Source organism: Chiroxiphia lanceolata, chromosome 5 (genome assembly GCF_009829145.1).
Source record: "Chiroxiphia lanceolata isolate bChiLan1 chromosome 5, bChiLan1.pri, whole genome shotgun sequence".
NCBI classification, from domain to species: domain Eukaryota; kingdom Metazoa; phylum Chordata; class Aves; order Passeriformes; family Pipridae; genus Chiroxiphia; species Chiroxiphia lanceolata.
Genome location: NC_045641.1, coordinates 46409999 through 46437510, shown reverse-complemented (window position 1 = coordinate 46437510; position 27512 = coordinate 46409999). Strand labels below are relative to the sequence as shown.

The following is a 27512-nucleotide window of genomic DNA, read 5'->3' as shown; positions in this document are numbered from 1 at the left end:
GCAAGTTCCCTAGCTCCAAGGGTACCGAGGGATGCAACATGTGTAGGGACACTTAGGCTACAAATTCCTCACAGGACTCTGTCCAGGCTGCTTCCAGCTATTGGGATCCCTACCCAGAGAGAGGGCTGCTCAAACTCCATTGTCGGAAGTGCGTAAGCTGGCAGGAGGTACCTGTAGCTGCACGGTTTGTTCTGAAAGATGGGGGTGTGCCCATATCAGCATGTGCAGGCAGGCAGATTCTGCTAACACCACAGATTATGCAGTTATGCTTATTATACCATGTGTGTAGAAGCTGGATTTGTGAAATTCTTGATGGAGGCACAGGTGCTACTAAACTGGGCACCTATACTGACCTTTGGAAGATCAAGGCTCTCATTTAGCTGTATTTTGGTCTTTCCTCACCCACCTCCATCTAGAAGACAAAGGCCATTTCTCTGGCTGGCACCTTTGGCCAGGGTCTCTGCTCTCTCTACTGCAATTCACTGGACATCCCTTTCCTCTCACATCAAACATGAACAATTTTATGACTCTTTTCAAGGCAAGTGTTCTTGGTTTTTCTCCTCTACCCATCACCTCTTACTGACTATCAAATTCTTTACTCTCATCTCTCCATATGGACAGCACAATATAACCACCTTTATGCCATTTCAGTCAAGCACTTTCTTGACTTCCACACATCACTCTCAAAAGAAGCTCCTTCCAGTTTTCCACAGAGGTATTTTCTAATGCTCCTTCAAGTATTTCCTGGTAACACCTCTGACTTGTGCCACTACAAAAGGAATAGCCAGCACTCTAGCACCATCACACTGCTATTGTTTCTTTGCAGGATTCTATTTCCCCTGCGTTATCTTAAAAGAAAACCTTGTCAAAAGCAAAATAATAGTTTCCATTATCACTTTATATCCTGAAGTTCTGTAAGCAGACAAGAAAAGGACCCTCTTCCTAAAACAAGTCTTCCATGCTGCCACACACACTTGAGCATTAAAAATAGGAACTAGTAACCAGGATACTGGGTTTGACCTGTTATAGGAGGGGAGTGAATGTGCTGGACACCCCTGAATCTTGAGGGCACCTAAGCAGCTCTGTTCCCTGCACCATCATGAAGCAGCCATATTATTTATATATAATACATCATACTGCCAATCCATCTAAACAAGTGGGCAGCCATTAACTGAAACTAAAACTGAAACAGACTGAATAGCACTCACTGAGTAAAGCCTGGGGCCACATACTGTTCAGAGAGGATGCAAAATTATTGAATAGCTGCTCATCACAACAGTATGTGGCTGTGTAATTAAAGATGCAGCATAACTCATGCAAACATTAAGGTTACCCAGGGAACTGTGATTCTTGTATTTCCTAACTTCTGAAGGCTTGACTTCCATAACTGCTACATCCTATTAAAGTTGGTATCTGCATGTAATTTCCTGGATTTGCCCTCCTTCCCTCAATAAAAAACCCTCATGGGAAAAACTCACTAGGTCCCCTCTTGTGTTCTCATCTTGAAATATTCATGGGGACTTTTAGTAGCCCTGAAGCCCTTAGAGACTTCCAAAAGATATCTGCCATTATAGCTATCAGAAAAACAAAGTAACTGGGCAACTTGAACAAAAAGAAATTTACTAACCCTATTTATAAAAGTATTTTACTCTACATATCAAACTAAAGTGCTCTGTGTGGGAATGGCATCGAAAGGTTTTGTTCCCTAAAAGCATCAAAAGGGATTTCTAAGCAGCAGAAGTGTGTGATGTGATGGACACAAGCTGTAGGTAGAGAGAGTGCAGGAGGCCAGCACTATCTGTCATCTGTTCTGCTGTTCTGTTGGAGCAACAGGGGAAATGCATTAAATAGAAATAATGGGGGGGGCAGAATTTGGGTAACAAATGAAACAGGAAATGGAATCTTCAGATTATCTACAAACCTTTAGCAACCATAATCATGGTAGCAAATTACAATCAAGACATGCCATACTCTACATTTCCTGGGGTGCTTTTTATGTGAATTTAGCATAAATCTAGCCATCAGCCTCAACAGCATGTCATGCTTGTTTTCAAAGCCAGGCTAAGGAACTTGTCCCAGTTGTGTTATTTTTCTCCAGTACTGGAATTAATTTACTTTTAAGTTCAGATTAATCAGATGATGAATTTTAACAAGCCAGTGTTCCCCCAAGCAAAATGCAGAGCTCATAAACCCCCATTTATCCAGTGATCAGTTTTTATTTCTCCATCGTGAATAATTCCAAAGACAGACCATGAAGCATTAGCTCAGTGTCAGCTGTATGCAGTAGGAGCAGAGGGCAGTCAAGAAGGAAAGGTCCAGCCCATGTGCCTTGAATGGACAGCTTGTGTCCATCATTTCTAAAAAATCACTGCCCTTTGTCTCAAACTCACATGCTGCCAGATCACTTGGGTTATAGGTAGAAAAGTCCCTGTCGATAATTCCACAAGGCAAACCGAGTCTTGTCCTGAGTTCTGCCTCTTGTCTTTCCTGCTGCCACTCCCTTGTCTGCAACAGTGTTTATCCCATTTGCTCAGTGTGCAAACCATTTGCCCCAGCACATCCAGCTGCCAACATATCCATCACTGCCAACAGCTAAGAAGGAAACAAGGATCTCAGAAGGCTCCTTAAAGCTACCTCAGAGTCCAGACTGCTCTTGGTTTATCCAACAAATTGGTGAATGGTCCTGGGGAGAAGAGCACAGAAGTCTGAGAGGCTCTTTCATCTCACCAGCCCTTCCACTTTTGTTGCAGAGGGGAAAAAAGAATGTCAAGGAGCCTTTCCTTCCTTTCACAACTTCTTCCCTTCTGTGCTATGCAGTGTAGACTGAACTGAAGGCAGAGGAAGTGTTTAGGACTGAACCCACTGCTGAGCACTCACTTGCTGCCAGTCTACTAGGATTCATTACTATCTTATGCCAGTATCTCTCACACTTCAAAACCCACAGAAGTTGCCCTGTCCCTTGGCACTCTCCCAGTAATCCATCTTTTTCTACTGTCTGGGAACCTACAGGACACAACACACTACATCCACACAGAGAGTGAGAAGCCCCCATTGTTTTCTACTAAAGGAGTTACTCCTTCAGTTTGAAAAGCAATAGCCATAGGTTTGGTTTGGGGTTCAAACCCTGATCACAACACATCCAGGAGCTATGACCTCCATTGGGCTGCAGAACTCCTGGAAAAATGGCCAAAATCCTTGTGCCACACTTAGATAAAACTGTCAGACAGAAGAGAGTGCACAACCCAAGAAAGCAGCTGTAGGAACAGCAAGTAATTGCCTCAGCCAGAGCCCTGATGAAGAAACTGTACAGCCACTCTGGCAGATGCTGCATGAGCAGAGACAAAACAGATAACAAAGGTACATGTGTGCTGGGAGGGGGGAACTGAAAATAGAAGAGGGGTTAAGAAAAAAGTTAAAGCTTAAAAGAAGCAAGGGAATCTCAAGTAAGGAGCCATTATATTCCATTAATTCGAAGAGATCAGAGAGATCTCAAAGGACAAGTGCTACAAATATCTGGTCCTTTGTTTTAAAGTGATGTCTGTTCAGTCAGTAACTGCGTATCTGGGCTCTGCCTGGCTATGCTGTTCATGCACCAGCAGGCACTCTGTCTCCATTGATCCCAGTCAAGTTTATAATCAGAGGGGTTGGAGTAATATAGTGAAGTGAGCTTCCCCATGCTGAGCAGAAGCCTTTTTAGCACTTAGTGAAGGAGAATTCATCATACCAACTGCTCAGAACAGCCACTGCACTGTCCTCGCTGAATCCTTTTGTGCCTCCTCAGTCAGGCCACCTTTGAAACACGTTAAGTGGGAAAATCTGACTTCTAGTGGACAAAACACTAACAGCTCTAAATCTGAAACTAAAAAAGGAGTCCTTGTGAGTAATGAAAAGTCTGATCATCAAATTGTTCATAGTTAATTTGCAGTCAACATGATTTTGGTTGCTGTGTTTGACTGCATAACACCCAGCCCAACTGTGCCCTTCAAGAATTAGTGCACTACAAATAATGCATGACAACAGTACTCTGAGCTCAGTCCAGAAACAATATCTAGTTTCCTCTGCCTTGTGCAGGCAGCAAGCATGCCATAACTGTGCTGAACACTGGTGTTACTCACTGCGTAATCTCATATCACCGCCTTTTCTGAAAATCGAGATGAGAACAGACCACTAAGCATGGCTATGAAGTTTTCCTTTTTAGTATACAAAATCTGTAAAAGTCTTTCTTTTTAATATTTAATCTACAAGAATATAGGAAATAGTAAAACCTAGTAATTTAGAATTTAGATATATTGTAAAAAATATCCATTTAAGGGGAACTAATCCTGAAAAAAATTAATATTGGTAAGTAAAAGCAATATAATGTTCATCCAAAAAAGGTTCCTTGAATTTACTGGAGTCTAAAACTGAGAAAGGTGAATATGCAAGATTTGTGTTCTACAAGATTTGTGTACCTGTGTTCTATAATTTTTTCCTTCTAGTATCTTGACATATCTGAGAGATTTCCTTTCAATATCTGTTACAGCAATCTAATACATATCCTGGCTACTCCCTGTTCTCATTTTTGCATTCTCTGTTGTACTGTTGTCACCTTGCTTCATGCTCAAGAATAAGACCAAGGACTAAATGTCAAAGTGAAGGAGAGTGACAGTGATCTTACGAACCCCACTATACTGCAGAAATTTTATTTTCAGAGGTGCTAGCTACCAGCAACCTCTACTGACCGCTTCTAAATTGTGGGCATGCTCATGATGTCTGATATTCAGAAGCAAATAGAACAATCTAACTGATTCCAGATTACTATGTTCATATGTTATTATTTCAGATTACAGTTTTAAATAAAGAAGTAGAAAATGGAGTGGCAGTAGCTAATAGCTCTGCACTAAGTGCATGCCTATCTATCTACCTGTAACCAGCTTCCAAGAGTGCACAAAAAAACCGCAGCTTGCCAGTTAGTTAAGGTCTTATTAGTTCTATCAAACCCCAACAGATGTACCTGTGGAGGAGGGCCAAAATCCATTAGATCTAGCAAGGGAGAAAAATTGGATGAAGAAACCCATATCAAAGCACGTTTCACTATTTTAACTTGAGATACTCGGAAGGTAAGTTCTGAAGTGAGAGTAAATTTAACATTCTACAGCAAGTATTCAGCTGAGATGAGCTCAGCATGAGACTACTACCTTGAGAAACAAACCCAAACATATCACTGCTCTGTCACCCACCATCTCACCAGCGACCTTTCCCTGCTTGCTACTCTAATTCTGCATCTTCATCCAGTAAGACATCACATTAGTGCTCTTTCATATATATTGCTGCTAATTAAATGACAGAAACATGTAATTTAGACTAGCGTTGAAGCTAAGTCAGATTTTGTCCTAAAGTGATATAGCAGAAAATTTGCAAACTCTTAGAAACACCGAGCATTAGCAGAGGAATAGTTACAGTGAGATCCTGCTGAGGAAATACTGCACTGTCACAACTGTAGAAGTGTTTCAGCATTGTATTTCCAGCTAATACAACTGCAGTAAAAATATACCAAAAAGCTCAGGCAAGACTAGCTAAAGCAGTGGTCAGCAGGTTCTATGGTCCAAAAAACGTGTCCCATGAAAACGCAACCCCGCCCTCTATGCTGTTGGGTCATTTGTTTTTTTCCTTGTTTCTGACTCAGGCAATACTTGCTAGTAAAGCTGCCATTTTGCCTGCTGCATTGCAGAATTCCTGCTTTCTACCATTCCAGAAGATCTTATGCAGGCTCTAATAATCAAGCAGTTCTCCGTTATCAACAGTTATTTTATTGTTGTCAAAAGCTACAGAAAATATTGGGCAGCCAAACGCATAAACACATAAAAGCATCAGTAAGTGTAAACCCAGGTCAAAACTCCCCTCCTCAGGAAACAGGATGTACAGTGTTTTCCTGTGCATCTTTCAGCCTCTTATCTCCACTGTGATCATATTCAATACTGTTGTCTGTTGTAAAGACTAGTTAGAGGAACTTCTGAATGGCTTCCACTGAGAGAAGAAATGTTAACTGGTAGTGTTTCAATTTTCTTAGTTTGCATGAGAATAACAAAATTTACCTTGTCATAATAGTATCTGAGCGCTCGGCTCAGCTTGTCATAATTCATATTAGTTTTGTTTTTTCTGAGTCCCCACAGCTTAGCCACTTCTTCTGCCTTGAGTAGCTTGAATTCTCCATCATTAGACGTCCAGCAAATCAGGTGCTCATGTTTCTGGTCTAGCAGCAACTGCAAAAGGAACTGCCACAGTGTGATTGCACTCTCCATACCTACAGGGGACAAAGGAGAGCAACAGTGTGAAAAACATCTGGGAGCAAGTGTTCCACCCAACGCTCGTTTCAGTAATAAGCTCTGTGTAGGAGTCATCCTATGTAATTGAGAAAAGGGAAGCTACTATATAATTTACAACCAAATATCCACAAAACCTACAGGTCTTCCACTCCTCTCAGTATTTTTTCCCACTGCTATTTTCTGAAGCAACACATAAAATAGAGGAAGTATTTAGAAAAGCACTGCCCACATAGTTCACGTGGTACAAGGTCATCTCCAGTTGGTGTCTTCCATTCAATGTATGCAATCACACTTCAAAGGAACATATGGGAGAGGGAGAAAGACTTGATGTAACTATCCACTGAAATGGGACTGAAAACCTGCTCTTTACTGTCATGGGGAGTATACTGACCTTGTTCAGGTACGTCACTGTGAAAGAGGGGTGGATGAGGGAAGACCAGAGCAGTTGCCTTTGATTAGAGGACCAGAAACCACACTCATTCCCCCCTCCCACCACACACACTTGTCTTCCCAGTATCATATAGCCTTTGCCTATTTTGTTTTTTCCAGGGCCTGAAATTACTCTTGCTGCTTCTGTTTGCCAATTAAAATAGCTCAAAAGATATTCTTTATTTGTCAGGAATGCTGAAAGTTCAGTACCCTTAAGCGCAGTAAAATAAGTGATATTTACCCTGAACCTCTCTCTAACAGGGATCTTTTATTATCATAGGTACTGCTGAGAACTATATTGGAGGAATATTTTTAACAGTGCCTGAGTCTCACATCTAAGGTTGTTTGAATATTTTTTTTTCTCTGCTAACTGCCTGTGCTACTGAGCCCTTCCTAGAATAAACCTTTTGTTCAGGCACTGCAATAGAAGGATAAACTGAAGACTAGCTATATTCAAACTCAGCACAGGCATATACACAACTTAAAAGATGGGATCATTATCACTGATAACAATTTATCATTTTAATGAAGATGCAGCTAAAATTGACCTTTTAAACTAGAGAAACAAAAAAATAAATTTTCACCCACTTTCAACACTCCTGTCCTTCACATGTTAACATTGGATCAAATAATTTTTTCTTGGCTTCTTCTGATTCTTAATTTGGACATGTTATGTTGCACAGATTTATTGCTGGTATTGCTGGGTTAATTGACTATGGTGTTAATGGGGCTAATTATTACCTAACCTACCTCTCTGCATGTAACAATGGATATTTTTGTTTTTATCTAGACAAGCTCGCGATTTTTGCTTATTTTGTTTACCAATACACTATTGTTTGTGCCCTAACAGATGACATGGACAGGATGCCAGGCTTGCTGCCTGACGCTTCCCTGGATGTGAGGACCACAAGAGGGCACAAGACTTCCAACTATCTACCACAGGGAACAAAACAGCAGGCGGCTGCAGGAACAGCTGCTTCTCCAGGTCTGCCCCAGCACAAAGGAAATCACGGCGCATAAGGTTCACTAGTATAAAGAAACATAAACTACATAAACTTCACTAGTATAAAACAAGTTAATGATACTAGAGAACGCTGTCAATAGTTTTACAGAAAAACAGGATTTGGAGCTGTGTTTTGGTCCAAATAATTACTAACTACACTGGCCAAACAAGGGTTTGCAGAATTAATAATGGTTTTACTATCCCTGCAAAATCCTCAGTTCCCTAATTAACCGAGAATCCCGCCGGCATGACAAGGACAAAAACACCTATTCCTGATGCCCAGCTGTATGACAGAGTAACTACACAGCACCTCCAAGGGTCATTAGAGGACTCCCAGGACTGTTACGGATCCTTGAAACAGAACTGCCTATATGGATGGTTTGGCACTTTCAAAGGTTTGCATTTGCTTCACTGCAATTCTATTCAAATATAATACAAATTATACAAATTTCATACAAATCCTTTTCCACATAGTGCAAGGCAAGAAAAAAAAAAAGTATAGCTAGAATTAAATACATCTGAAAATTACTCACTTTACAGTCTTTAAAAGTTCCTTTAAACTACACCATCTGAGCAAGTATTAACCTCTTTCGCAGATGATTTATCTATAACTTCATTGATAATAAAGTGTCCCTGTACACAGATACACATCATATATACTTTCTAATTAATATTTATAAATTTTGCTATTTACTTTGCTAAAAAAGTGTAGTTATATACAACCATATTCCTTCAAAATAATCTTAGTTTCTGTATATCATGTATTATGCAGTGATACCCTGCACAATCTCAGCTTGTATCATACCACACTTCCAAACAAGAAATCACAAATGGAACTTTTTTTGCCCTGGAAAATCATTAGTAACTCATAAATATCTTTCTTCAAAATTTCATTAAATTATGTACAGGTGTTCCATGCTACAAAGACCTGTCAGTGAACTTCAGCTGAGGAAAACAAAGATGGAAGAGAATTATAGAAGCACCAATACAAACTTCAGCGCTATATCATTAACCAAAACAGTATAATGCCTCAGAGACACAACTCTCTCATCCAGATCTTAAACTACACCTTCCTTCAAATGATCAGCAATTGTGGCTCTTGAGAGAGTTTAGGTGGAACTGAACTCAAAGGGAAGAGCATTTTGCTGCAGCCTCTTCCATCCTCTGCCTAAGTTCACCTCTGCCTAAGAACACTCATAGGGTAACTACAGCTAACTTTGTACTACACTTTCTATTATAAGCCTTGTTTTCTGATGCTTATCATTTGTAAAATGTAAACAGTTTGGGATTCCATTTTAGCTACTGAACATGGGCCTCAAGGTGACTCAGCCATAGGCATAATGTAAAACGCATGAACAGCACAAGCCTGGGCGAGAGCATCCTACTGGAGTACTCACTCCACAAATCACATGTCCTGGTGAGTAAGGAGATGTGACTTCCATCAGGTTATTACATAAAATGATACTGCCGCCTTTTTCAAAGTGGTTCATTTCTTCAGCCAGCTGAGATGCACACATAATCTCGGGGGGTCACTTCAGGTGCTGGATCAAGGGCAGATGGCTGTGGTGGGATTAGATTTAGGCAGCTCCTCACCACCCTGCTTGCCTTACCATCAACTCTCCCAAGTGAATGGCTCTCAATGGGCTTTATAAAGGACCTGTGTACCTCAGAATTCAGCATCGATGTGCTTAGTTGGTATATGCATAAATCTTCTACTGGGTATGACCTAAGTCTGCCCCTACAGAAATGAGATTAAAACAGCTCAGTGCTGCATTGTGCTTCATCCCTCCATCTGCCACCGAGTTCCTGCATAAAGCTTCCCATATTGCTGGTATAGCAACTATATGTATGATTCCTACATGAGGCAAATCATGCTAATTACATTTTCAGCTGATTATTAATTGTACGGTCCTTCTCTTCTAAGCACCAAACTTGAGGCGTTCAGGTCTGAGTTGCACTGAATATTCACAGCTGTAAATTTAACACAAGCCTTGTGCTAAGCATATATGGTGATGTAAAACCTCAGATTCCTTAAATTCTGTAAACTGGTGTTAATCTTTGCATCTCATTTCCATTCTGTAAAATGTGATTTGCAGGGGAGTAGTTATAGCAGGATGCTTTGCCTGGAATGGGGTAAAACAAATAGAACAATGCCCTGTTTGCAAATCCGTTGGTGGTGAATGGAGAGGGGTGCTTCATGCTGCTTTTCGTGTTGAATAATGCTGAAACCAGACTGTATCATCAATCCCAGAGTTAAACATCTTGATAGTGAGGCAAAAATGTAGAAACAAACAAGTGATACTACTGATAACTTACCCAAAGCTGCTGAGCTGACACAGCTGGCCTGGAGACATCTGATCACTTTGTACTATAAAAGCCCAGTCATACCTTTTTAAGGGCAGGGTTTTCCTTCTTGGAGTCTGTGTCTCTTGAGTGGGGATGCTCCTCAAGGTTACTCCTCGAGGCAGAGCAAAATAGAATTGCCCACAATTGTTGGTATGGGTGAGTAACTTAATAATTGGGTTTTTGCCAGCTTTAATATAATCGCTTCAATATTGCTTCAAAATAGTGCACTATACTAGTAGTTATAGCTTCTGTACTGTGTAGTAAATAATCCTGATTTAAGATCTTTTTGTCTAACTGGTATCATAATATATAATTTATTTTTCTATAAATATATCTAGTATAAAGGTTTAATTACACCCATATAATCCTCTAGAAATAAACTGTTGACAAAGTCTGGGGCTGAGACTGGATCCAGCCACACCTAGACTCTGAGGAGTTTAGAAAGCAAGGGGGTTCTTTCTGCACCCTGTGACTCAGCAAGAGGGCTTCTCTCATAAACTTTCCCTGAAGCTCCCATTCTGCCTACGACCAATTCCCATTCTTCCTGTGACAACAGAAAAAATCTAAGATTCTGCGGTGACAGGATTTCTTTACTGACGCAAAACATTTCATTTCCAGTCAGGTCAATAAAAGTATTAGCCTGTCTTTCTCTACAGGCACCCTTTTGGGTTCCACAATATATTAACTATCCTCTTGGGAGGACAGCATGGCCACACAGTGTACTAAGGCTTAACTTGTGCCTCATTTGAGTGGTGGAGCAAAGGAATCACATGACAGATGTATTAGAAGACATGAAATTTAACCAAAAATCTGGTACCTGTATTAAAAGTCATTATACATTATGACTGAGAGGAGTTGGAAATCTTCAGAAAACACTGAGTTTCATTTATGTATTCTCTAATTCTTTTGAATTTTTACTGACTCAAAGGGAATTCAGTGTCTTGCCTTAGTTTGACAGAAAGGGGTGTTAGGATGTGGTCACTTCCTACAGTGACCACATTTCATTCAACTCTTTATTAATACTAAATGGTAATAATAATAATAATAATTCCTGTTACTTCTGTGCTCAGTACAAGACTTGAAGGCGGGGCAATAAATAATACATGGAACCACACACTGAATTACATGGATTAGAAGAAAAATAGTTTTATAAGCGCCCTTATTTAGATAGTGACACCCATCAACGGTACAGAATGGGAAAGGCAACCTATGTTAGAAACATATATTCTGTGTCATGGAAAGCCTAATCAAAATTCATGTAGACAAAAAAGTCAATTTTTTAATCCATTAACTTTGACACATCTGATTTTGCAATCTTACCATTTTTAAAATACTTATACAATGCCTTTGACAGTCAAAGATGTTTTCTAAGCCATGAAACAAAATTTGACCTGACCTAGATAGCCTAGTAATTTTACTTTTTGATCAGTTCCATTGATCCACCGCTGATGCAAATAATCACAGGCATAGTTAGAAGGAACTACATTTGGAAATGCTGTGTTAGACAGCAAAACAGTATTTCAGGACTGAGTTTTCTGAAAATCCATTTCTCAGGCGGCTGTGACAGTACACTAACAACATCTGCATTAACAATTTACATTCCTTCCAGTGTGCTTCCCCCCATAAAGCCTACCAACTGCATGATCAGTGTGATACTACATGCTCTCCACACCCCAAATTTTAAGGCCAGGACTGATGCTAGAAGGAGGCTATGCAGAATATTTGTGCTGATAATACTGCTCCTATTTATTTCAACCAAATTGAGGTACTAACAAAAATGCCTACACTTGGAGCGGCAGCCAAGTTAACACCACAAGCTCCTCCTGAAGAGGATAATAGAAAAGGACAGAGACAACCACAACAAGTGTTCCATCTGAGAGGATGCTCCTGTAAAGGGGGTACCCAAATTCCTCACTTCAGGAAGGGGGTTACATGCCAAACACTGTCTCTCCCTTTAGTGCATGGAGACTGCCCTCTACCAACATGAACAAACATTATGAAAACATTACATAAGTAAGTTACACTAGAAATAGTTAAGACACAAGAATACATGTGCTGATGAGCCGCATTAATTTTTGTTTTTACCAAGACAATACATATGAAATTCCATATGAAAAAATGTCAGTCAGTAAAGTGGCATTAAGGTCCAAAAATATAGTCATTAACCTGCTGTGCAAAATAAAGCAAATAAGCAGGCCACCTTAAATCCAGGCAGTGGAAAACCAGGAGGCTCAGAGACAAATCTAGCTAAATAAAAACCTCAGTATTAGAAAGATTTATGGCATGAACTGTGAGATAAGCAGGATAGTCTTTGAGGCATTAAGTTTTGTAGGACTCTTGCTCAGAAAAAGCTAGATGAAAAGGGCAAAAAGCTGGAAAGCAGCTCTGTAGCATTCACGACTTCTGCAGAGCTCCTTAGCTTCCATACAACTATGTTACAGCTGTAATATATGTTCTCACACAAAGTCCAGGTTTCCTACTTGGATTCTTTCTCCCACTCTATGCTAGCTCTCCCATAGCCTTTCTAAAATGAAGAGGTGTACTGCTGATCCCGGATAATCAACATGAACAAGTTCTGAGGGCTAAAACTAAGAATCCGCCAGGCATTAAGATCAAAACCAGCCCCTTTTGCTTTAGAGGGTCTGCAGAGGAACAACATCTGGAAGTCTGAGCTACAAACCACGTCATGGGACTTGGAGCAGAGGGGGGACAGCTGAGTGGGACAAACTGTCTGAGGAACTCAGCAGCTGAAAAAAAAAACAGCTGGAGATCAATTAAATCAAGAAGACATAAAAGGTGTTAGCCAGCATTATGCCCTATAGGTAGTCACAGAGAGATGGTGATCAGACACGTACAAAAAGGATTAAGAGGCTGAGTCAGGGCAAGGAAATTTATTTCCCTTAGCATATGAAGAAAATGCTGATTCCTTCTGTAGCCAAAGCAGCTGCAATAGACTCAGCTCCTTTTTGTATGCCCCATCACAGCAGGCACACACCTCCACTTACATTTCCTTTACAAGCACGTGTGCTTTTGCAAGCACACAGCATTTCTCAGTAACAGACACCTCTTTTTACCACTTCAACTACTCTGGAAAACGTATGTATACTTTTTGAATGTCCACGTACTGGTTTTGTATCCTAATTCTGTCCAGCACGTTTCTCTGAGCAGCGTGACGCGGGGCATTGTTAAATTTCTCATTCACGTTAGCATTCAGCTTCCTTTATTTCTGCAGGTTGCAGCCAGGAAACTGGAAAATGGGCCACAGGAAACCTGGCCTCCTACATCTGTCCCAGTTTGTAATAGCAGCTCTGGTTTTATTTTTCTAAGTGTCTCAGGTTCATTTTAACCCTTGAGAGGACTACTGCAATAACATGTGCAAGAATGTGACTGTTCTGACATTATTTTTTTTAACCATCATTTCTCAGTAGTAGAAATAGAGATTTTTGCTTAACTAAATGCATGTAAAATTATATTAATACTTAGAAAATAAACAGTTATGTGAGTTTTTTAAAAAACTCATGTTGGAAATCACCAAAACAATTCCATTCCATAATAACAAATATCAAAGAGTTTATATGGAATAAGGTAGACTCTATATACATTCTAAACATAGTTCTACAGTCTGTATGAAAAGTTGAACAGCTTATAAATCCTCTAGGACAATTTTTCTTTCCATAAAAAATTGAAGCACGCTGGTTTTGCATTTAATTACAGAAGCAAGAGTAGCAATCAAGAAAAGAAACTTTCCTAAAATAATCAAAAACTCTGTCAGCCATAACATTTTTCACTGAAAATTCATCCGTATAACAGTGAATATATCATGAGAGGTTAAAGACAATTGCCAAATCTGCCCAAGTGTTTGCTCAGAAACATTTGAATGAACAAGGCAAAAGGCTGAGTCAGTCCTAACACTTTATTTCTCAACAGAGATGCTTCAAGGGTGATAAATAGGATGTGGTTGGTGAAGAGTTAGTAATTCTGCCAGAAAGGAGGAAAAACAAATATCCATTTGTTTACTCAAAGTTTTCAAATACGCATCAAAGGAGATCTTACTACTAATTTAATTGGGGTTGAAAAAATAAGCTCACAACTAAATGTGTAAATATACCTCGTTTCATTTGATGCAGAACTTTCTCTGGTAAAGGTAGTAAATCAAACCAGTGGTGTAACCCATACCCAGGACACTTTAGAGAACCGACTATGTGTATGATACAGAATGCCGGTAATTTTTCCACATCCAGCAACCAGGACATTTCCTGTCAGAGCATCCTCCAAGTCCTTCCATTGTGTTGAAACTGCAAAAACTTTCTAAATCAGGACTTCCTCCTATTATATTTTAGAGGCGTCTTTCTGGGAAATGCAGATTCAAGTGGAAAAAAAAAAAAAAGGAATTCCTGCAGCACCACCCAGTGGAAACATTAGAAAAAGCTACAGGGGTGCCCCAGCACAAAAGTTCCAATTTACTGCAAAATTACAGTAATATTGCCACACAAAGCCGGACTGGTTTAAGGATGTGCCAAAAAAGCAGAGAGGATTTTGCCACCCAATCTACTTAAAAGAGCCACGTGAGGTATGCCTACTCTGCCACTCCTGCATATTAGTCTTCTCTTAACTTTAAATTCTAATTTAAAAGATTATTTACAGTAAAAATCTACAAGGTCTCCTTCTCAAGCAAGAATACCCACTGTTATGGCCCAGCACATTTAAAAAAATAAACAGCCTCCTGTGGTTAAGAGCAACATAAAAGAGACAGCAGCAAGATCTAGCAAAATATTAAGGAATAACATCAAGTTCCACTGCAGAAAAAAAAGCCTTCACACACATGTCCAGTAATGCTTTCAGTAGGTACATTTGGTAATAAAATGTTTGCAGTTTTTAATTGTTTTAACTAAGTCAAAGAAAGCCGGAGGCAGATGTCCAAAGGAAGAAAGTCTGCAACCTTTAAATTAATACAACAAAGGACTGGTTGCCTGCCAAGCAGAGGTGTGATGACACCGCCTTTAAAAACACGAGTATTTTCACATTCTCTGTAAGGATGCACTTCAAGAAACAGTTTTAATCCCACTGGACTGAAAGCTCTTAGCAGGAGGGAATATGGCTACTTGCTTCCCTGTGAAAGGCTTAAAAATAACCTCCTCAATTATTTCTAAAGTGAGCTGTAAACAAAACTACAGAAATCCGTAATGGCTCCAACTGTTCACCTTGGGACAGACATAAAATGAATGCAGACTCTTCGCACTGCTTTCTGTCTGCTCATGTGGCGCACATCTGCGGCATGCTGGCAACACGCTATGCTGCAATCCAAGGGACTCCTGCTTTCAAAGCCAGCCTTACATGTTTATTTTTCCCATATGACTTTCTCTTACATTTTTGTCGGCATCGATAGGACACAGGTCATGATTACTTGACTGTCCTGTATAAAATTTCTGACGGTCCCAGAGCTAAACAGGGCAGAGGTTACAACCTCCAGGAACAGTGGCCATTCTGAAAGTTTACTTGACATATTAAGTGATGATTACTCTCAAATGTAAATGCTTTTTCCTTATCTGAACTCCCTTCTTTAATTGAAATATTAAAATTTTTGATTTTGTGACAGCAGACTGAATGCTTTGTAACTTATGCCAGTGGCCCTAATATTTTAAATGGTGTATTAATACTATCTGCTGTCTCAAATGTTGCTTTAATACATTTCATATTCAGATGTTGAAACTAATCTTCCCCTTGCCACTGATTTTTCCTAGACTAAAACTTAGATAAACACAAAGGTCTTTTTTTATACTGTGAGCAGAAAGGAACCTGGCCAAAAGGACAGGAAAGAGTCTTCAGAGTTCTGTTCAGACAAACCAAGGGGGCTGGCAATTTTCATGAGACCTGAAGCACAGCAAGATCATCACAGCTTAGACTGGCAGTCAGAGCTTGCCTTACGATGTATGCTGAATTTTCAGAATTTGCTGAATTAGCAAAATGAGCCATTAAACTACTAAATAACATACTGGCTTACCTGTATATTGCCATGTTGCAAGGAGTCAGTCATAGCATTACACCGAAAATGGTGTAACACAATTCAGTGGATGGTAACCTACATATATAGAGTCATTTTACCTGGACAGTTTGTTCACAAAACATTAGTGCTATTGCAGTAGTTCTTGGAGCACGAGCCAGAGTGTAAGTTCTTTAGTCCTAAAAAATGAGCAACTAATCACAGCACTAGTCAAGGTCTGTATTTTTCACTTTAAATGCTGTTATTAACTCATAGTAAAAACCTAAATTAAGAATCACTGTTACATGTAAAAATCTCAAAGGTCTGCTATTCTTCTTTCTCAGCGCTAATCAAAGTTCTGATATGCGTGTTTATCATGTACTAGCTAAACGAAAATCCAGTTAAAAGATTCTTACCTTCAGACATTATTCACTTGCCTACTACACCAGCAAGAACCTGCAGGTCACACCTACACATTTCCCCTAACATAGTTCATTAAATATGGGAATATCCAACCAAATGTACCATAGAATACATGAGATTTCAGCCAACAGAAGATTTGGCTGCTACTCTCCTGTACTGTCTGTGTCCTGTGTGTTTAAACTATGCTGCTGCAAACTGTGGATGAGAGACAAATGGGACACTATTTCAATGATTACAGAAAACTTTGCTGTATACAAAATGCTCCCTCTCCTCAACTTGGATGAGACTGCACAGTCAGTATTATTGCACCCTACTCCCAGGGAATCAATCTAGCCTTGATACTGCTCTGTTTGGAATAGTTTTCATCACAGAATTTCAGCACTGAAGCAGCAGTACTGAAGGAGTGCTGCAGTCATTCTGATTACAGAATCACAGAATCACAGAATCAATCAGGTTGGAAAAGACCTCTGAGATCATCGAGTCCAGCCCATGACCCAAGGCCATCCTGTCAACTAGACCATGGCATTAAGTGCCGCATGCAGTCTTTTCTTTAATACCTCCGGGGACTGTGACTCCACCACCTCCCTGGGCAGCCCATTCAAATGTCTGATCGCTCTCTCTGTAAAGAATTTCTTTCTAATGTCTAACCTAAACCTCCCCTGGTAGAGCTCAAGATGGTGCCCTCTTGTCCTACTGCTGGCTGCCTGGGAGAAGAGACCGACCCCCATCTGGCTCCAATCTCCTTTCATGTAGTTGTAGAGACTGATGAGGTCTCCCCTGAGCCTCCTCTTCTCCAGGCTAAACAGCCCCAGCTCCCTCAGCCTCTCCTCATAGGGCCTGCGCTCGAGTCCCTTCACCAGTGTTGCCCTGCTTTGGACACTCCCCAGTGTCCTTCCTAAACATACTTTCTATACCAGCCCTATTCTACACTCACAGTTTGCTAAACTAACCACACATGCCAGTTGCTCTGAGTCTGCTCTGAGTCACTGGACTTCACAGAGGTCTCTATCTAAAATCTGAACACACATTCCCATCTCAGCTATGTTAGTGTAGCATGGAAGAAATTCTCTGAAGGTAGTCAACTTTCTCCAGATTTCACTAACTGAGCTGCAATAGGAATTTGTTCTAACTTTCTAAATGCTTTTAAAAGATGGTTTCTTCTCATGAATTACTGTTAATTGCTGGGAAGAGATAATGGTGGTACTTCAGTCTATAAACTTTTTGTGCTGTATTGTGACTTGATAAAGCAAGGGCCTCTCAAACATTACCACAATATAAACATTTAAAAACAAAAGCAGTCATTAGCATCCTTTTCAAAAAGCTTAAACTGAAATACATTTGATCAATTTTCATCAAAAAAACCAAACAACAACAACAAAAAGAAGAAATATACAGAGATACAGTAAAGAGGTGCTGTCACCACATTAGAGGCAAATGGATGCAGAATAGAAATCTGTTTTCCAGATGAACTATCAGCTGTGTTGCAAAATGAGGATGGGAAACTTACAGGAGGATATCTGATTAAAAACATTTAGATTCTTTAGATGAAGTATATAATACCAGTCTACTCTTTTATGTACAACTGTGGAAGCGTGTCTTACACAACATCTTTCCTGGTTCATTAATGTTTTCAGAAAAAGACCCATCTTGTAAAATTGTATTAATGGGACTTAATTCTTAAGTTAGTGCCTAGAAAGCTTTTAATTATTTTGAATGATTGTTAAGAATCATAAAAATTACAAATGATTCATCACATAATTTAATGACAGCTAAAACTAAAAAACAATGTGTAAGATGCAAGTTTTCCTCTCATAGTAGTTCAAATGATCTTCAAGTTAGGATTCAAAAGGTAAGAAAATTGTATACTTTAAAGCTCAAGAAACTAAGACAGGGTTTTTGCATGAGAGCCAAAAAACATTAATATGTAGTAAACTAGTATTTGCAAAGATCATTCAAGTTATATTCTGAATCTTCATATAATGAGTAGTAAATTGATAAGCAGAGACACAGATGTGTGAAATGACTCCTGAAATGGGTCTGGGAGAAGCCACAGAATTGGCAGTATTGTTCAGACAGTATATCCTGACACTGCAAAATGTAAAGTAAAGCTATGGAAGACTTGGAGGACCCTTGCAAGAGCAAGCAAAAGCTATTCCAATGCCTTAGTTACATTCAGCATGCAGTTGGTCTCAGTGCATTAACACACACTGACACACTCAAAAGTAAATACATGCCTAAGTGCTTTAAAAGATCAAAACAAAATGTGTAGCTTCCTACAGAAATTCTTCTCCTGAAGATCCTGAGCTGTATCTAACTGCTCAGATGTAGACAGATCATGTTATAGTCTTCAGAAACCTTTCTTTACATTGATTTAAATTGGTATTTATCTTAAAAGTTCATAGGTGTCATCATACAGGTGAGCAGTTTTCAACACATGGCCATGCCCACAGGGGTCAATGGACCTTTCTCCTGAAGGCAAGGCAGAAGCACCACAGCACTACAACAGTAGGCACAACTGCTCAGAAATAATTATGGATCCACAGATACAAAAAGGACAAACCCCGCTACTCTTGGTAAACACAGCAATGCTACTTAAGCAGCCCAAAATCATGGTGTTGGAAACTGTAACTCCGTAAGAGTAAAAAATGTATCATTTCATTACCTGCCTAGGCCATGGCAAAATTTGGCCTCTGATGTTCTTAACTGCATATAAAATATTACTTAAATATTTAGTTGCTCAGCACAATATGAGACACTGCCCATGAATTACATTGACTAAGTAGATCAACAGCTCCAGTGTACTTTTTTAGTACTGCAAAAGACTGCCACAGTATTCATACAATATTAGAAACACAGAAAGACTATACAGTTATTAAGTGGTAGGTAGTGCCTCTGTAATATTTTCATATCAATGCTTATGGCAGGTGTTTTCTTTAGTTCTTGCTTTTATAAAAGCAGCATATGTCCTTCAAAGAGCTTTTGAATTAAAATCCACTCTTAACAGCAAACCCTTAAGAACCTGAATTCTGATATAATTACTGACATATAAAACCACAATGACTTAAAGTAAGTTTTAAGGAAAAAGATGAATTTCTTCTTGTGAAGTGCACAGATGAGAGCTACTTTGTGCTTCACCTGCTTTGTTTCCATCCATACAGTCTTGTATTTTGTGGTGCGATGAGCTGGACTTCCTGTGCCTACACCTTGACATTCCCCTCAAAATCGTGACTAAATCTTTAATCATTCATTATTCAACAAAATACTTCAACATGAGAACAGACATATTCTGTCTTTCAAGAGCTCTCAACAGCCTCCAGATACTCGTTGATTCATTTAACAAGCCACAGACAAAGTAAACATCTGTCTAATGATTCAAGACTATGAGATTCCCTATTGTGGGAAACACTGAGAAAGCCAGGGTGAATCAATCCCGGGATATACGGCGCAACAGGACTTTCACAGGCCCGTCGGTGACAGCCTGTGGCATGAACCATTGGGTGTGACTACCAGAGATAGACAGCAGCTCAAAACCAACAGTACTCTTTGAAACTGGCCCAGGCTAACTGTCCTATAATCAGTGTCACAGCTCCAAAATTGATTCCAGCAACAGCATGCTGCGCATTGGACCCACCTCCACCAGAAGAAAACCAGGGACTGATAAATCACCTCAACTGCACAAGTGAGTCCAACCTGCCATACCTTTATGGGAAGTAGTAGCTAATTTATCAGTTCTTCGCTCTCTTAGATTATTTAGCACTATGACAGGGAACCACTCACAGAGATAATGGTAACTACATGAGCTTACAAAGTTTACATGGTGTCACCAAGACGCATTAGCTAAAATACTTTTTCATAAACACATGCATCACAAATAACCATGTGCTGGTGCTTCCACTCTTATCCTGTGCTCCTTTATCCTTAGTAGCCAAATGTCTGTTTATTTTGGCACCTATTTCTTTCTTCTGAAGTAACATGTTGTCATGTCATTGCATTTCCAAGGCTAAGATTTGTATTTTCTATACAGCTGATGGACCTCTATGTCCATTTTATGTATACCTACCTTCCTACATTTAAACATATGAGCCTCAGAGAAAGCAACAAGCTCCAGGCACCTTGATGAACCTGCAAATTGACTTTCATTCTGTGCTAAGTCCTTCAGAACCAGTTTTTGATCAGTATTTGTGATCACTTGATTAATAACACCTGCCTCTAAGGATACCTCTGTCATAAGAATGCCTTCAACCCAAGAAGGGCATTACAACGAGTAGGTAAAATTTACATAACTGGACTTTCTGCACAGCAAAGAGGGAATACCTCAGTCTTTGGAGTGAAACATTTGATTTCTTTTCATGATTGAAGTTTAATAAAGTAACATTAAGTAACAGGAGCAAAGAACCATTGTGAATCAGTAAGCAGTGAGAACTGCTAATGAATAAAACAAATTACGTTTTTGTTTCTACATATTAAAATGTCCATGTGCATATTATTATAAACAGTTACAAGGAAAGCTGTAGCTGAGTTTCTTCCCTGAGACCGTGTTGCTTATTTCAGATGTTGCATCCAGGTAGAGTCAGCGATACCAGAAAGGATATAAACCTGTAGATTTTTTTCTTTTTAGGACAACCCACAGAGGTGATTTGAAAAATCAAGATGTAAGCAAAGATGATAGTATCTGAACACTTAACAGACAATATATATTCTTCTCATACACTTTTATACTTTGTAAATTAAAAGAGGTAAAGAATAAAATACTTACAGTAAAAATGCCTTTAATACTTTTTTATTATTTGAGTGGAAACTATCATACATTATATGATATTTGGATTTTTTTTTCTATTTCAAACAGAACCGCTGTTTTTTTAACACATCTACAGATTACTTCTCATTCAGTCTTTCAAATTTACAGAACATACAACCATTACACTATTACTACATTTGTTTTTCTATAGGACATCAAGATGTTTTATACTTAAATTGAGTGAACACAATATATGAAATTTGTGTGGATAGACTACATATATATATATATGTGTACGTACGTATGTATGTGTGTGCTTCATGTAGATGGCACACTGAAATTCCAGCAACATTTAATGCAGTAAGTGGACAATTAAATATCCATATTTCAAAGAGAGATAATAAGAGCTAGGAAACATTCTTCAGTAAGAGGTTTATTATTGTACATCACACTAATTGTTCTATAATATATTCAAAAGACTTTTGATCATTATGCCCAGTAATGCACCACTTTCTCTAAAATTTAGAATTTTACAAAAGAAATAAACCTACAAAACTGAAAAAATTCCCTTGCTTCATGATAACTGCATTTGATTGAAACAGATCAGGCATTTTCTGGTTTGTATACTATTCTAAAAATTCTTCATTGCCTGGCTAGAAAATCAAGAGGCATCTGTGTCTGGAGATTGTGTCACTAATCCACTAATAAAAGTCCTCTGTAAAGTGATGTTAATGAAGAACTTTTCTGTGCCACTTGGACATAGGAAGTACAGGAAACACGGAAGATCCTCAAAAGTAAACACGTGGCATACTGCAAGTACTACTTTTTTGCATAATATTTGCTAGTTTAATGCTATCACATGATAATTCAATTAAGTAGCTAAGTGTTATTTCCTGTTACGTGCCATTTTATTCACATTTATTGACATTTCCTTTAGCTAAAACCCACTTGCAAGCAAGAATCCATTTTCTTTGTTTGCTCCAGGCTTTTTTTTTTTTCTGCAAAAAGTTTGGTGGGGCATGGCAAAAATCTTTCTAATTCTGAACATGGACTTCTTTCATGACGGCTGTGAAAATAAATCATCATGAAATAATTACACAAACCACTAAATTAAAAGTGGTACGTACAAAATCACTTGAAAATTAGACATGTAAAGCACCAATACAGGAAGGCTACGTGAGTGAATACGCTTTTCAAATATGCCCATCACCTCAGTATCTTGGCTCAAAAGTCTTTTAATCTTGCAGTTACATACAACTGTCACAGATGGATAGAACATGTTTCTCATAACGCAGCCTTCTGCATACTCCATTTATGTGCTTCACCCCATGGAAATATTTATGGATAAATTACATTAACCCAAAATAATTGAAAAGTCTATATGAGCAAAATATGAGATAAACCACGACTTTCTGCTAGAAATTAAATGTAACCATTGACTTCTGAAGTTGGAGTCCTCATGACCGAAAAGATGCTGCATTGTATAAAATTGCCTTAGCACTACAAACGTAAGTAAATAAAGATGTAACTTGTCTCCCTTTCAACTGCAACGTTAGAAAGGCTGACAGGGCTTCACAAAACCCTCCTGTGTTAGGGAACGGAAACTCCTAATGAGATTAGTTGGTGTGTGTGCAGACATTACTTAGCCATGACTAAATGGGCTCTCTTCCTGCAGCCAGTGGAAAATTCAGGGAACTTTTTCCCCCTGCAGCATCAGAGTCCCTCTAACCTTCAGTAAAGCCAGATCCAACAACAACTCTCCACTTTCTCTCCCTTTCTCTCTGTCTCTTTTTTTTTCCTTCCCTTACAAACATTTTTTTGTGGGTTTTTTTTTTTTTTCTTTTCTTTTCAGTTGGTCGTGGAAACTATCCACGTCGGCCAAGGGGGTCTAGGGGCAGGAGATGGCTAAGGAAAGCCGAGGGGGGAAGGGCCGGGGAGAAGGCAGAAGACTACAAAGGAAACTGTAAAAAGGAGCAAATACATAAACCTGAGAGGGAGAAAACCACAGAGTTTCTTTGTGAGCTGCAGTGACTCATTTTCAAGATGTTGTCTGCTGCCAGTTTCAAACCGGAAGCGCATGGCAATTAGTCTTGCTGTTTCCAGACAAGCCAGAAACTCTCCCGACACTTTTTTTTTTTTTTTTCCTTTTAAAAGCCCCTTCTGCAGTTTCTGCAGGGGCCTTCTCTTCCCTCCCCCACGCCCTCCCCGGCCCCGCTCGGCCTCGCAGCGCCGCTGGGGACCCCGCGGCGCCCCCGCCGCCGTGACAGGCACCCTGGCGGCCCCCGCCGCCCCAGCGCCGTTACCGGGGAGCTGCCGGGACGGGGCAGTCCCGCGGCACCGCCGGCCGGGCACGGCCGGGGAGGGGGGCACGGCATGACCCGGTACCGCCGAGGGACTGCGGGGCGGCGCGGAGTCCCGGGGCTCCCCCAGACCCGCGGCGCCCCCCTCCCGGCCCTGCGCCTCCTCACACCCCGGCCCCTTCTCCCGCGGCCCCCCCCTCACCCTCCATACGCTCCGTCCTCTCACCTTCACCCGCAGCTCCCGGGGGGCGGCAGGGTCCCCGGGGCAACCTTCCACTGGGGCGGGGGGCCCCCGAGGCGGCGGGAGCCTCCTCCGGCGTCCTGCCTCCCCGACCGCCGCCCCCTGCCCCGTTACCGCCGCTGTGGCCGGGCCCGACCCCGGGGCAGGACCCCTGGGCTCCCCGGCTCCGAGCGGGGCTCCGAGCCCCCTCCCCGCGCTGCTCCCGGCGCTGCTCACCTCCAGCCCGCCGTGTGCCCCGCCGTGTGCCCCGCCGTGTGCCCCGCCGTGTGCCCCGCCGTGTGCCCCGCCGTGTGCCCCGCCGTGTGCCCCCCGCGCTCCCACCAGCGAGCGGGGCGCCGGCCCCCGCAGCAGCCGCCGGCTCCCCCTTCCCCTCCCCGCAGCCCCCCGAAACTTTGCGGGAGCCGGGGCGGGCGCAGCAGCACTTGTACCTACCCAGCGGCTGAGGGACTTTTCCGCTCTCTCCTGGTAGTTTAGAGGGAGCTGGGTAAAATCCCCCGGTTCTCCATGCTGACAGTCTTCTGCAGACGCTCTGTTGCTCTAGTAATGAGATCCTGATTTTTTTCCCTTTTTTCTCTCTCTCTTTTTTTTTGTCCCTTGGGCCGGTGCGTGTGTGTATGTGTGTGTGTGTGTGTGTGTGTGTGTGTGTGTGTGTGTGAGCGCCTGCCCGTGTGAGGGAGCGAGCAGGAAGCCGGGGCAGTCAGACAGCGGCCCGGCTCACTTCCTCTCCCGCACTATTCCCCGGGCGGTTTGCAGTCTGTGTAAACAGCCTTTTCCTCCCCGCGCCCCTCGCTCTGGCCGTCGATGTGCAGCATGGCTGTAACACAAGACACACGCATAGTAAGACGGGCAGCGGTAACTCCGCCGGCTCGCAGGGAGCTCCACGGCTCCCCCGACCGCCACCTCTTCCTGTGCTACACCCCTGGGAGGAGCTTCCCGCCGGCCGCCCCAGCTGCTTGGGACAAAACTGACCCGCATTTCCCCGGTGGACACCGGAGGGATGCTTCGGAACCCCTTACGAACCATCCCGCAGGATGGTGAGTGCCCTCGGCGAGGCACTGGCCCCTGGAGAGACAGTCGCCTTTTCCCACCGTGCTGGAGCTGAGGTCACGGTGGAGGGGAGCATCTGGTTGGAGTCATTGGGATCTGAGAGGTTGGTGGGGTGCAGTAGCTCACTGGATGCACTGGCCGTTTTCCGAGGTGGACCTCACATAGATAGCAAAGTACATGAGCAGTGCAACATGGCCAACACTTTAAATTGAGGGAAATAACATATTAAAAGTCAAATGGGGCACTCAAATCATAGGATCATAGAATGGTTGGGGTTGGAAGGGACTTTTAAAGGTCATCCTGTCCCACCCTCTTGCAATGAGCACGGACATCTTCCACTAGATTGGGTTGCTCAGAGCCCTGTCCAACCTGAACTTCAATGTTTGCAAGGATGAGCATCTATCACCACTCTGGGCAACCTGGGCAACCTCACCACTGTCACTGTAAAAACTATCCTCCTTGTATCTAATCTGAAACTGTCCTGTTTTAGTTTAAAACTATTACCCCTTGTCCTATCACATACAGTAAAATCCAAGCTGTATCTTCCAGCTCCACGTCATAGCTCAAGAGACAGACCAGTGGTAGCTTGCTGATTGGGATTTAGGTTTTGACCCTCAAGCTGCAGACCACAGATCTAAACTGTTGGTTTGGATTTACTAAAAGGGACACATTTCCAGTATTTGTAGTTTACATCAGTTTTGTCTTTTCTTGTGTCTCATATGTCTACATTGTACTATTTCTCTAACTTTATTGGGAAATCCTCAGAATGAGTGACATTATCTTCTGTCTGTGTAGTACATCAGTGACGTTCAATGAATAATACTTCAAAATCAATACTGCTTTTTCTTTTAATAGTCATGAGATTTATCATCCCAGCACAATAACTGCAGTTAAGAATGTTCTTGACGTGCAATGACACAGAAGCTACGATAATTTTTTATCACTATTGGGTTGTTGCTTGCTATGTCATTGGGAACAGAAGTATGTTTTGATGAAGCTAAAGAGATTGTCACAGTTGGCCACTAAGCAGCAGTCAATAGCATCTGAACAACTGAATATGAGCAAATTCAGTCTCTTGTGGAAGTCCTTCAAGTTTCTTCCTTCTTGTCTTCCAACATGCCATGGGGGAGCAAGAACATGTTACCAGCACACCAAATAATGTCATTTTGTTATTTTTCTTAAATCATTCCCTTTTAGAAGTCATTCTGAACTTCAGAATGCAGATCTGAGGTCTGCTAAATCCTCTTATTGTGTTTCCCAAATAAAGAAGCAATAAAATGTTGAATGTGAGATAGTACATTTCCTAGATTAAAATGCACAGTGGATAAAGTCTTTGCTGTAAGTCAGTGGGATGCAGGAATCAATCTTTGTTTGGGAACTACAACTGAAGACCCAGTTTTGTAAAAGCAAAACAGTCAGAGAAGCTTTTACAGTACCGAAATGCAATGTTGGACTGACAGTTGGGCATTCATCTTCTATATTTATCTTTCACTTGACCAAGAGGCAAAGCAGAGATATTCCAGAGTTGCCTTGACCAGTTATTGATATGGAGATCTGAGAGAACAAACTCTCAAAACCAGTACAACTTATTTTCTTCTACAAAAAAGTAAATAACATTATGCCTTTAAAAATATTAACAAAATTTTTCTTTAATTTCCTATGCTATATCTTGGTTTACAGCACTAGATTTTTTTTTTACTTTTTGTTTTATTTTGTTTTTACAGCAGCAGCCCTTTTTTTGTTATAGTGAGGTAGAAACCTAAATAAAACTGCCATGCTGGAAGTTGGATGACCACTGGATGAGGTGTCTTCATATTACCCTATGAAAGCTGGATTAAAAAGTGCAGAACTTGTTTAATGGAATGAAGCCACCAGGATGTGTTGGAAACACAAACAATTCAGAAAACTCTGCAGGAACTGGAAGAAAATGGGAACTTTTGACCAGGGCTACTGATCCTAGCAATATGGATGTCATCGGGAAACTATTTTTGGAAACTGTCTTGATAAAAACACTGTTCTTTATGGAATGATTGCTGAAACTCTCTCATCTACAATATCTGCCTGGCTGAATTAATCCACACTTATAGTTATCCCTAAGAATTATCTGATGCAAAAATACAAGACAGTGAATGAGGAAAATTGCATGTTTTTATTGTGCAGGAGCTTTTTTCTTCTGCAAAAACAATTCCACTCAGAAAAACCTCTTTGTTGACATGGTCATAAAAATGGTAGTTATGTTTTTAGTAGAGTTGGTAGTCAACTTCTCTGTCTCAATTCACATCGATTCGTCAGCACATATAATCATTGCAACTGTTAACTGTAAAGCCTTAGTTCTGTCTTCAAGCTGTGAAGATCTGAGGGTTTAGCTTTGGAAATTGTTGTTCCTTGCTCAGAGTTGGTCCAGACAACAGCTGTTGCACTCATAAAGGACTAAATGTAACTAAGACAGCTCCCCTTCGACCAGTAAATCAGGTTACTGCTGCTGGAAGTTATCATCTGGTGGGTTCAGGCAATCCTTGAACAAACACTCACCCAGGATGTCTCTGTGTCCTGTTTACCTATGGACAGTGCAGTTTGTAGAAGAGCCTGTATTTATAAACCTCTCCTTTTGCTGAAAAAATTGCCCCAAAGCATTCCTAAGAATAGTGACTATAATTCTGCCTCATTTTTATTAGATTACATCAATTAAGAAACCAGGCT

General features: G+C 40.9%; 1 protein-coding gene across 1 annotated transcript in view; it reads right to left on the bottom strand.

Annotated features, from left to right (window-relative positions):
* Positions 1-24672, bottom strand: part of ELK3 (ETS transcription factor ELK3) — a 38337-nt gene extending 13665 nt beyond the window's left edge. The window contains exons 1-2 of the mRNA XM_032689306.1: positions 24198-24672; positions 6075-6283 (exon numbers count right to left, since the gene is read on the bottom strand). Coding sequence (XP_032545197.1) covers positions 6075-6281 — 207 coding nt within the window. The 5' untranslated portion in view covers positions 6282-6283; positions 24198-24672. The remainder of the gene's footprint in view (positions 1-6074; positions 6284-24197) is intronic.
* Between the last annotated feature and the right edge of the window lie 2840 nt (positions 24673-27512).